At 39.2% G+C, this 12,438-nt stretch overlaps 1 protein-coding gene across 1 annotated transcript in view; it reads right to left on the bottom strand.

Annotated features, from left to right (window-relative positions):
• LOC114052338 (transmembrane channel-like protein 5) overlaps positions 1-12,438 on the bottom strand; it is an 82,294-nt gene that overhangs the window by 14,884 nt on the left and 54,972 nt on the right. Inside the window, exons 18-19 of the mRNA XM_027874890.1 lie at positions 5,060-5,138; positions 3,034-3,138 (exon numbers count right to left, since the gene is read on the bottom strand). Of these exons, the coding sequence (XP_027730691.1) occupies positions 3,034-3,138; positions 5,060-5,138 (184 nt within the window). The remainder of the gene's footprint in view (positions 1-3,033; positions 3,139-5,059; positions 5,139-12,438) is intronic.

Consider the following 12,438-nt stretch of genomic DNA (forward strand, 5'->3'; position numbering starts at 1 on the left):
CTGTTTTTTTTTTTAAAGTGTGAACCTATCCACACTTTTTTTTTTAAGTGTGAGTACCCAAGAGTACTGTGTGCAACATAGCTTCATCAGCCTTTAAATATTAAGGATAGATGACATCATTTTGGGGGGGCATTTTTTATTTTTACATCTATTTCAAAATGACACTAATGGGTTCTTACAGAAACAGCTCCATAAGAAGGTAGCAAGGGATCTTCAACAGAATTAGAAGATACTACCACTGCCTTTTCATACATTCCATTATTCAATTCAATTCAATTTGACATTGAGTCATGCCTACTATATGCAACACATCATGTTAGATGCTATTGATACAAAGACAAAACAAAAACAATCCCTCATCATTTTGCCCAAAGATTCTTACAATAGTCTTCTAAATGGTTTGAGTCAAGCTACTCCCCATGCCAATCCATTCTACACACAGCTGCCAAAGTGATTTTCCTAAAGATCCTTGAACCCAGGTCCTCTGATTCCAGAGTCAGCACTTATTCCCCAACATTATGCCAAACATGGCCACCCCAAACATAGTCACCCAGTGACTACAAGAGAAATGTGCTCTCCTCCTCTCCCCTCCCCCCAATAAACTTCAATTACTCCATCTAACCTCTAAGATCAAATACAAACTCCTATGTTTGACTTTTAAACAACCTAGCCCCAAACTACCTTTTCCAGCCTTATTTATACATTACCTCCTCTTCCTATATTCTGCATTCCAACCACCTGATCTTCTTGCTGTTCCTCAAACACAATTCTACATTTTTAGTCTCTATGCCTTTACACTAGTCAACAAGTATTTATTAAATGCCAGGCACTGTTTTAAGCACTGGAGATTCAAATATGGGGGGGGGGAGTGTCCCTGTCCTCAAGGAGCTTACAATCTAACAGGGGAAAACAACACATAAAGGAAGCTGAAAAGGGTGGTGGGAGAGGAGGAGAGAGTACCCAACATGGGGTCATAGTGGAGAAGTCAGTCAGAGAAAACCGAAAGTAGTGCAGCCAGGTGAGAAATGAGGAGATGTCTGAGCTGAGCTGTCTCCTTAAATGGAGGTTTGTAGTTCAAGGCCCTATCCTCCAATCAGAGAGGCAAAGGGTAGTGATACGGTGGAGGACCAAGATTGATGAGATCTTGCAGGATGATGAGGTTATCCCAATAGATGTCCTCTGTGCCTGGAATGCATTCCTTTCTCATCTATACTTCCTGAAACTATGGTTTTAATACTTCCTACCTTCCTCAGATGGCTTTTCCCGATCCTCTCAGCAACTACAGCCCTCCCTTTCAAGGTTTCCTTATATCACTGTTGTACAGGCCCATTTATATGCATGTTCCTTCTCTGTTAGAATGGGAGCTCCTTGAAACCTGAGACTTTTACTTTTGTCTTTGTATTCCTAGAGCCCAGGAGAGTTCTTGACACAGAGCAGACACTTCCCTCATTCACCATTGTTGCTTCACTTTGGATGAGCACTCAATGCAATATTCTCAGAAAAATTTTTACTCTTGAAGTTTCCAGAAATTAGCTCTATTTAGTCATCATAAGTAAAACTCATCCCTTACATTTATATAGCCTTTTGGAGGGTACCTATGAGAAAAATGGTTATTTCTCTCTTGTATTTAATAACTAATTATTGAATCAGGACCAAGTTTTTTCCCTCTTTCTACTTCCTCATTCAGAAATCAACCACTATGGGAAATCTTGGGTAAAGACTTACCCAGGCTAAGATCTAATCAGGTAGAAAAAGAAATTCTAAGTTTAGGTTAATAGATAGATTCCTGCTCATTGTGTTTACTTAAGACAGGTCTGGGAAAATGTGGATTGTCCCTTTTGTCAGACAGGTGATATGGAAGTTGATAAGTCTCTTTGACCAAGACTTAGGTGATTCAAGTCACTCTACCTCAAGATGCTCATTATAATTGAGAAAGTTGATTCATTGAGAACCCCTACTCTATTCCAATTAATATTAATCAATTTGATATAAGGGTAGTGATTATAAGATCTGTATATTTGGCTCCAGAGATGTGAGCTGCAGATGGTAAACTCATTTATGTAATCATAGGAAGCTAGCCACATGCTCTCTACCCTTGTTTTTCCTTGTCATGGTGACCAAGTCCAGTGTGGCAGAGGTGACTCAACTACATGTCTTCTAAATTTACTTTTGTACCTTCTGACCATTCTCTCTTGTCCAATATGAACAGGTGTCCATCTTTTGACCATCTTATAACCCCGTAGTCAGTGGAGATATTCTTTGCTTCTCCCAATTTGTAACCCTGCTGCCCAACCTGTAACCCTGTTAATAGTATTGTTTTGCTTATTTTAGCCTATGCATAGTATGTCAACCAATGAAATTATTCTGTATTTGGCATAGCTGGTCTTGAATGTTTAGATATCTAACCCTTAAAAATAAAGCCCTGGAAGGAGGGGGCATCTCAGATCATGAGGATGATCAGAGGTCTACTTCCTTAGAGGGAACTATGAACCCTTTAATAAAGTGCCCTTGGCTCAGAGCTCTGCCTCAGTCACTCATTATAGGTTGGATAATTTTTATCCCTATGTAATATAGCCAGCCTCTCATTATAATATTCATTCTCTCATTACCCACTCTTCCAAGGATATATAAACTGTGAACCCACTTTGAGGGGTCTGGCATTCGAGAGTTCCGCTGATCTCTTTTATTAATAAATATGCTAGCCTTATTAATAAAATGATTAAATTACCCAGAAATTATGTCTCTCAAACTTTTAAAATGTCACACCTATATTATTTCATTTATCAGTACTCAAAATATCCCTTGATGGAATCAGGGCAGGAAAAATTTTTTAAAAAACAGATCGGGGAGATAGGGTTTAGAAGGTATAAGTGGTTTGTGCCTCAGACTACCCAGGCATTTTATGACCCAGTTGGAACTAGAATCCATGCCTTCTGATTTTTTGGCCAGGACTCTTTCCATTACTACACCTCATTGAGATTCAAAGCGAAGTGTAGGAAAAGCCCGGACTCAGCATTAGGACTTGAGACTCACCTCCTGCTCTCTCCTTTCTTGAGCCAATGGGAAAGTATTTGTTTTCTTCTGCGACTCCTGGAGCTTTAAAAGCTTCTCCACAAGAAACATCTTGTCTTTTCCCTCCTGTACAAAACGAGAGTAGTATGAAGGTATGGGGAACAGGTGGCAAAAGTGAGGGAAGACTCTTGGAAAGAGGAAGTAGTTTGATTTTCATACTTCATTAGAACATTCAGTTTGGAGAAAGGGTTAGAAGAATTGGATGAAGAACAGCTATCATGTTTTTTCTTGGTGTGAAATGAAATTGTTACAGATTTTGACTAAAACACCAACACCTCATTTTCTCTTCCTTCTCTAATGGGCCATGCATAGTGATGCATCCCTCTAAATCTAGAAAATTGGAGGTGCTTTTGGTCTTGGTGCCAGAAGGAGAGTTGTATTTCCTAGACCTCTTGGGCAAAATTATGACAAATATGAAGTTGTCTTCTGTACTCTTCCTTTTCTTTTTTCTTTTCTTGGTATCTCTCTTCACATTTCCCTCCCCATTCTGGTAGTCACTCTATGTCCCTAGTAAATGCTAGATCTACCCTTCCTGACTCATTTCCATGCAATTCCTCTTCTCTAACCACTCCCCAGAGAGCTTGTCCCAGCCTTGCATTTCCCTGTCCATTAAAGGCAATGTAGGCATTCTGTATTTCATTTCCTCAAGAGTATAAGGCCTCAACCAGTGAAGTTAATGAAGTAAATTGCACCAAGAGATCAGGTCTAGGAAAACTTCTTCCAAGTATTAATATACTAGTATTTTAACTGAGACCTGGGCACAATGCCCTACCCAGGTGATTAGGGACTCTTATTTTTAGGCCAGAAATTCTGTAGACAAGGTGTGTTTGGTCACATTCTTTGTAGATTGCTCCATAAGCAATTAGATTGCTTACTGTAGATTGCAGGAAGTCTTCTGTTGTAGCTCAGTCACTGGTCTGAGACACTGCAGATGAAATTCATAATTCATGTATGGATTGTAATGGGTAACCTTGGAGGACCCTTCAAATGTTGAGATTCTATGATTCTAAGTAGCTACACCTACTCAGGTATGTGTAGGGCCAGCCTGTGCTATATGTCTGACTGAGAGTAAACCCAAATTCTGCTGAGTTCTGTCACTCAGGTCATTTAGATCCATGTTTCTTTTTCTTTCTTTCTTTTTTTTTTTAGTGAGGCAATTGGGGTTAAGTGACTTGCCCAGGGTCACACAGCTAGTGAGTGTTATGTATCTGAAGCTGAATTTGAACTCAGTTCCTTCCAACTCCAGGGCTGGTGTTCTATCCACTGTGCCTAGCTGCCCCTAGATCCAAGTTTCTTAGAAAATTTTTTGTCAAACTGTCTCACTGTATACAGAAACTTATTCACAGTGATGACAGCTATATGATGATTCTGGGATACATGATGGAGGAAATAAATCTATCCTACTACCAAACCCCAGTGTATCAGTGACCCATCCACACCCTCATTATTAAGCAGAATTTTAGTCCAAGGATAACCCCTATGACATTTATATAATTAGGGAATCTAATTTTTTCTTTATCCCCACTGGGAATATCCATAAGCTCTTCAGGTTTTTAGCAGAGGAGTTCTTAACCTTTTTTATTTCATGGACCCCTTTGGAAGTCTGGTGAATCCTACGGGCCCCTTTTCAGAATAATTTTCTAAATGCATAAAATAAGATTATAAAGGAAACTAATTATACTGAAATATAGTTATATGCACATATACATACATATATACATGTGTATTATATATATACACGCATATATGTATATATACACACATCTACATATATACATATATACACATATGCACACGCACACACACACATACACACACACACACACACACACACACACACACACACACACACACCAAATTCATAGACTCTAGATTAAGAGCCCCTGCTTTAGCAGGACCCAGTGAGGAAATGGGACCCATAGAATACTTCCATGATTATTCTCAAGTTTAAAAGAGAAAAAGAGAACAACAATAGTAAGAAACTTGCATTGATGATCTGTTCATGTAGGAGTTTGATCATGATCTTCCTTCCTTCAATTATCTGCCAGTAAAGATATGTGATTATCCTTAAAAAAAAAAAAAAAAGAAAAATGCAAATAATTCTGGCAGAGATCTATGGTATTGTGCTAACAAAGCAAGCAAGGAAGTACAATTGAGTTCTGAAGGCAAGGCAGCTATGCAGCTAATACCCCCAAGGACAACATCTCTCTCATGCTAGGGTTGCTACTATATTGTAGATATGAACAGGGGAAAATAGGACTTCTACAGGTATTCCTGTAATACTAGTTAGCATTTACACAATACTTTAAGGTTTGCGAAGCACTTTATATGTGTTACCTTCTTTGATCCTCACAACAATCCTGGGAGGTAGGGGTTATTATTATTCCCATTTTACAGATGAGGAAACTGAGGCAAACAAGCTTAAGTGACTTGCCCAGAATCACATAGCTAGCTAGTGTCTGAGGCCAGATGTGAACTCAGATCTTCCTGATTCCAGGCTGGGTGCTCTATCCACTGTGACACTCAGTTGCTCCATCTGCTTCTGACTTCCGGAATTCAAACTCATGCATCAGCTGTTGGCCTATGCTAGAAGTTCCCTCAGCACCTGGGCCTCTTTGCCCTAGAACATTCAACCATTACTGTGACCTTCTCACCCTGGAATATCCTTCTGTCAGATCAGCCCCCTTCTCCCACTGGTGAGTTTCTCTTGGGGTCTCCATTTTGTTGAGGGGACTAGCCTGGTTAGTCTTCATTCCCCTCCTGGCTCTGATCTTGACTTCTGAACTTCAAAACCATGCCCCTGTACTAAGTACCTTTACCCCACTTTTTAAAGCTCTCTTTTGTGTCTTGTCTCTTTGAGGCAGGGGTTGTCTTTCTTTCTGTTTGTATTTGTATGTTCAGTATTGGAACAGTGCCTGGCACATAGTAAGTGCTTAATAAATAGTTGTTTCTTTGTTTCCTTTCTTCCTTGAGGCCAGTGACAGTACATTCTGAAGCACTCCCTTTGGGTCACAAATCTTTTTGATTTTTGGTTGGCTTAAAAGCAACTGAGTTTTCTGCTTTCTGATGGTTTAGGAAAACAGTTATGCTTTGTTTTACACCTCAGTATGTTCAGCAATAGTTGTGTGTATAGGAGGTAGATAAAGGAAAGTTATTTGATTTACTAGAGAAGTTTACAGCTCCTTTATTTGGAACTTAGTTGATGATAATAATGATGATGATGATGATGGTGATGATGGCTAACATTTATATAGCACTTTTAGGTTTGCAAAGCACTTTACAAAATTTATCTCATTTGATTCTCACAACTCTGGGAGCTAGGTGCTATTATCCCTATTTTACAGATGAGGAAACTGAAGCAAATTAAGATAAGGAACTTACATGGAGTCACACAGCTAGAATGTATCTGAAGCCAAAATGTGAACTTAGGTCTTCCTGACTCCAGGACCAGTGCCACATCTACTAGGCCACTAAGCTGCCTGGGCTTACATCTTTCTCTAGTAGAGTACCACTGGCAGCCTACTGGAGGAGATTAAAAATATCGCCTGGGTAATAGAGATGATTTGATTGAACCAGTCTATTAAGTCAGAATTCTTTTTGGCTGAACTTATTTCAGAGGATCAATCAGAGAATAGCAAAACTAAGAAAAGCCAGGAGCACTGGGGTGGAGATAGGGAAGTTTCCTCTGCCAGAAGTTGATAATGGTTCCTTTAGGGCAGAGATACAAGAAAGGTGTGTATAAGTTCGTCTGAGAAGGCAAATCCTTGGACTTCTAATTCCTGGCCTCACACTTGAAGAGATTGTGACTTAACTTCCCAGAGTAAGAGATAACAGCTATGGAGAGGGGTACCATGTGGTACAAGCACTGGGAGTTCCTGAATCCTAGCCTCCACAATAAAGAGATTTCTTGGGCAGCATGATTCCATAATCCAAACTTCAGTGTTAGCCACAGTACTGCCTTGTCAAACACCTGCAAGTTTGAGAGCTCCAAAATCCCATCTTCCAGAGAGTTCTTTGGGTATCACTAGCCTTTTCAGGAGAAAAAATAATCAGTATGAGGCCCCCTGGAGCATTAAGAATAACAAAGGACTAAAGTCACAATGTGAAGGAGCAAAAGATTCCGACATTGCTCTCTGCTCTTACTGTGAGGTGGTATAAGGCTGGATGTTTGTATGGGCCTCTGGGGTAAGACTGACATTTACTGGAATGTTAGAAAGATGCTCATCTAGCAACCTAAAATGCACTTCTCTTCCAAGAAGGAATCCAAGTCCTTAGGGTAGTACTGTAAGGCTGGATGCTACATGGGTCTAAGTAATGAAAGGACTCATGGAATGTTGAGAGGTTTCTTTCTTAGGAATCTCAGATTTGTTTCCCTTCCCAGTACGTGGGACACACTGAAAAGGGAAGGAGAGTCACATGTACTATTTATGTGCTCCTCTGAGTCCTTTGTAGGGCAGCTAGGTGACACAGTCGATAGAGCACTTAGCCTGGAGTCAGGAAGACCTGAGTTCAAATCTCAGCTCAGACATTTATTAACTATATGATCTAGACAAGTCACTTAATCCTGCTTGTCTCAGTTTCCTCATCTGTAAAACGAGCTGGAGAAGGAAATGACAAACCACTCCAGTATCTTTGCTAAAAAAAATCCTAAATGGGGTCACGAAGAGTTGGACGTGACTGAATAACTGAGTCCTTTATGTTGTTTTTGCTTTTTCTGTGGGGTGGAATGAAAGCTGTTCTGTATCTGTAGCTGATGGTTACATTGAGAGCTTGTATGGGATCTAGAGATTCTTTTATCCACATCTGTGGAGACCTAGATCTGAACTATATTTGGATATTACCTACAGGGAACTTTGGCTGGGAGCAAAGCAAGTCAAAGAATTCTGGGTTGGGGGGAGGGGCTTCCTCCAGGAGCTGGCGTATATGTGTCCAGAGCTCAGCTCCTGGACTATATGTTGCATGTGTAAATGTATCATACTTCAAATACATGGAGTAGTTCAATAGCTTGAAGAATCTAATGTCAGGGTAGTATCATAAATAGACTGCACCAGGAGTTAGAAGAGCAGGATTCTAATCCTAGCTCTGCCAGTGACCTTATTCAAGTAAATTTACTTCTCTGGACCTCAGTTGCCTTATCTGTAAAATGAAGCAGCTGTATTAGATGGTATCTAAGATACTATTCAGCTTCACCTTTCTATGCAGTAAATAACCACACTCTATATTTTGCTTAAATTCAGATTTTCATACAACAACTTTGTTTAAATGGGGCTACAATCCTAGCAGAAAATGTTTAGGCCTGTGATTCAGAATCATTGATTTGACAAATGCCATCTAAACAGCCTATCTAGCTACACTATAAGAAATCTGAGTGAGCACTCAGTCTTTGCATTCTGTACATCTTTTTTGCTTTTTGGTGAGGCAATTGGGGTTAAGTGACTTGCGCAGGGTCACACAGTTAGTCGAGCGTCAAGTGTCTGAGGTCAGATTTGAACTCAGGTACTCCTGACTTTAGGAACGGTGCTCTATCCACTGCACCACCTAGCTGCCCCTCAGTCTTTGCATTCTGAACAGCTGAGGGGCTGCCTCTTCATATACAGTATCACACAGGTTTTAATTGTTTAGTGTCACACTGTGAATAAATGTCAAAGGTAATAAAACCCAAGTCTTGTCCTTCGCTGCTATGAGTTTCCTAAACCTCCTACCAAACAATTTTGGTTATAATAGAACATGCTTTTCACTGCTTTCTAACAACATTAGGGATAGAGACTAGAGAACTCTCAGACGAAAAAACTTCCCCAAACTTCCCCAAAACTGCCAAAATCTATAGCCACAGTGACACATGGTCACCACTGTAAAAAATACAATCTTGTGCAAAGCCACTGAGTGAATGAAATACTATAATTTCATCAAAGCCTAATGCAGTGCTGCCTAATTTTAGAGGTGGTTGATGGTATAGTGGATAGAACAACGGAGTCCAGAAGAACTGAGCTCAAACCCAACCTCAGATACATTTTGTGTGACCCTGGGTAAGTCACTTAACATGTTTGCCTCAGTTTCCTCATCTGTAAATTGGGGACAATAATAGCGCCTACCTTACAGGGTTGTTGTGAGAATCCAATGAAATAATATTTGAACAAGCACTTAGAACAGTGCCTAGAACATAATAGGTACTATATAAAAATGCTTATTCCCTTCCCCTGTTCCCTTCTCAGTTTTTCCTGAATTACCTTACCCTATTTTACCTATTCTTTCTCCACTTATTTCGTACTGCTGCTAAGAACTCCTTCAGGATTTCTGCCTGACTTTGACTTTGTTTATCCTTGTACTATGATATAGCAGAAAAAAAGAGGGCTAAATTTGGTATTAAAGGACATGGGTTCAAATTCTGTCACTTTCTACTTAAGTAACTTTTGTGGAGTCACTGAACTTTTCTGGGTCTCAGCTGCCTCATTTGTAAAATGAGGGAATTGGACTTTGTGGCATCTAGTTCTTTTCAACTTTAAATCTATGATCCTATGAATTCTGCCTTGACCTCAGAAGACTTTCTGTTTGTCTTCTTGAACTTTTAGGGGACTCCCCGTACCAGTGGAAAGGTGCAGAGAAAAAAAATCAATAATATTAATAATATTTGACCCTTATGAAACCACTTGAAATGTACAAAATACTCTACATATTTTATTTCATTTGATCCTCACAATAGCCGTATGAGGAAGTATTTCAGCTATTAAAGCTAACCTACTGCACAAATCTCCTCTACAACATTCCTTGACAGCACTGTAGTCAAAACGTGCAGTGATAGGAAGCTCACTACTACCCATGAAGCAGGTAGTATTATTATCTCCACTTTACAGATGAGGAAACTGAAGCTCAGAGAAGCTAACCAACCTGCCCAGAATTATTCGGGTAGGTAAGTTTCTGAAGTAGGATTTAAACCCAACTCTTCATGATCCCAAATCTACTGCAATATCTAATATATTTTGTTATATGCCCAAGGAAACAACCAAAGAAAGAGAAGGAATCGTAAGACACGTAGACAGGACTTGATCAAAAATCCTTGCGTAGTGATTATGGGGAAAGCTGTTATGCTCACTTGCCCTAAAAGGTGAACTCATAAGAGGTCAAAGTACGACTGACTCTGGGAACAAGAAACAGCATAGACTCAAATCACTGGCACTTCCATTAGAGTTCTTAATAGTAATACTGTTGGTTTGAAAGACTTAGGCACTCATTAACACAATGACCAACATGGATTCTAGAGGATTCATGGTGAAAAATGCAACCCATCTCCAGGTAGACAGATAATGGAATGGAGACTAAAGTGTGTGTGTGTGTGTGTGTGTGTGTGTGTGTGTGTGTGTGTATGCATGTGTGTATATATATATATATATATCTATATATATAAAACACACATATATCATATATATGTATTTAGATGGGGCTAATTGGGAATTTGTTTTCTTTGACTGTACATATTTGTAATGGTTATGTTTTTCTTGCCTTCTTGAAGGTAAGGGGGAAGGAGAGAATTTGGAGCTAAAAATAAAATAAAATTGAATGTTAAAAATTTTAGATAGTAATACTGCTGGAATGAGAGGCAACATAGAGAGAAAACTGGGTTTGAAGTCAGGAAGTCCTGCCTCTAACACATACTGGCTGTGTGACCCTGAGCAAGTCATCCTTCCTAGACAGCTCTCTAAGACTGTAAGTTGCAGAGAAGTTTTTGATGTGTGTGGTTGGGGAAGTTTTTTCGTCTGAGAGTTCCCTAGTCCCTATTCCTAATGTTGTTAGAAAGCAGTGAAAAGCGTCTTCTATTATAACCCAAATTGTTTGTTAGAAGGTTTAATAAACTCATAGCAGTGAAGGACAAGACTTGGGTTTTATTACCTTTGACATTTATTCACAGTGTGACATTAAACAATTAAAAAAAAATCATAGAATCTTGGATTTGGAAGGGTTTTGGCCATTAAAGCTAATCTCCCAATGCATACATCTCCTCTACAATTTTCCCCAAAGGCCTCTACTTCAACATTTCCAGTGATAGAAAACTCACTATTTACTTCATTCTATTGTTGGATAGTTCTAATTTTTAGAAAATTCTTTATTTTGAGATAGGATACACCTCCCAGGGACCTCCACTGTTTGGTCCTCATTCTATCCTGGAGCAGCAAAAAAGAAATCAATCTATTTCTCTTTTTACATGATAGACCTTTAAATATTTGAAGAGTTACCATGTTATCCCTAGGTCTCTTTCCCTTCAGGCGAATTCTCAGAGTTCCTTCAATTGCTGCTCATGTGGTATGGTTTTCAGATGCCTCATCATCCTTTATCAAACTTCTATCAATTTATCAATGTCCTCTAAAAATCCAGAATGCAGAAGCTAAGCCTATTAAACTTAACTATTGTTCAGATGTTATCTGACCACAGAGCTGGATGGCACAGTAAATAGAGTACTGAACTCATAATTAGAAAAACTTGATTTCAAATCTGACCTCAGACACTTACTAGCTGTGTGACCTTGGGCAAATCACTTTAACACTGTTTGTCTCAGGTTCCTCAACTGTAAAATGGGGATAATAATAATACTGAACTTACAGGGTTGTTCTGAGGATCAAATGAGATAATATTTCTAAAGCACTTTGTAAACTTTAAAGGGCTATATAAATGGTGGTGACCATGACATCATTAGGAGTTTAAGTTAATTAATCTTTGGACCTCAGTATTCATATCTGTAAAACAGAGATCCATCTGCTTTATCAACTTTGCAGAGTTACTATGAGGATCAAATAAGAGAATGAAGTCAAAGTGCTTAGAAAAGTGTGAAAAAGTGTAATACTGTCATCAACATCACCACAATTTGAGTACCAGCCTATCAATGGACACTCCATCTCCCACCAACGTGCCTTTGCACTGGCAATCTCCCATGCTTAGATTGCTCTCCATCTTCACCTCCTTTTCTTAGAATCCTGGTTTCCTTCAAAATTCAGCTCAAACACCACCCAGGAGCTACCACTGAGAAGTCCCCAATACTGGTAGAACTTTCACCTCTAAAGTTACTTCCTATGTATTTTATATTACCTATTGATATACATGTTGTCTCCTTCATTAGAATGGGAGCTGAGGGTAGAGACTGTTTTTTACTTCTTCTTTGTAACCCCAGCACTTAACCCAGTGTCTGGGACATAGCAAGCACTTATTAAGTGCTTGTTGAATAGTTGATTAGTTAATGTAACTAAAAAATAATGAATGCTCAGACCTTTTAACCCAGCTATCTTACTACTGGATACACATTCCAAGGAAATCAGAGACAGAGAGAAATGTCTTAAATAAACCAAACTATTAGGGGCAGCTAGGTGGCACAGTGGATAG

Source organism: Vombatus ursinus, unplaced genomic scaffold, assembly GCF_900497805.2.
Source record: "Vombatus ursinus unplaced genomic scaffold, bare-nosed wombat genome assembly UNPS02014807.1, whole genome shotgun sequence".
NCBI classification, from domain to species: domain Eukaryota; kingdom Metazoa; phylum Chordata; class Mammalia; order Diprotodontia; family Vombatidae; genus Vombatus; species Vombatus ursinus.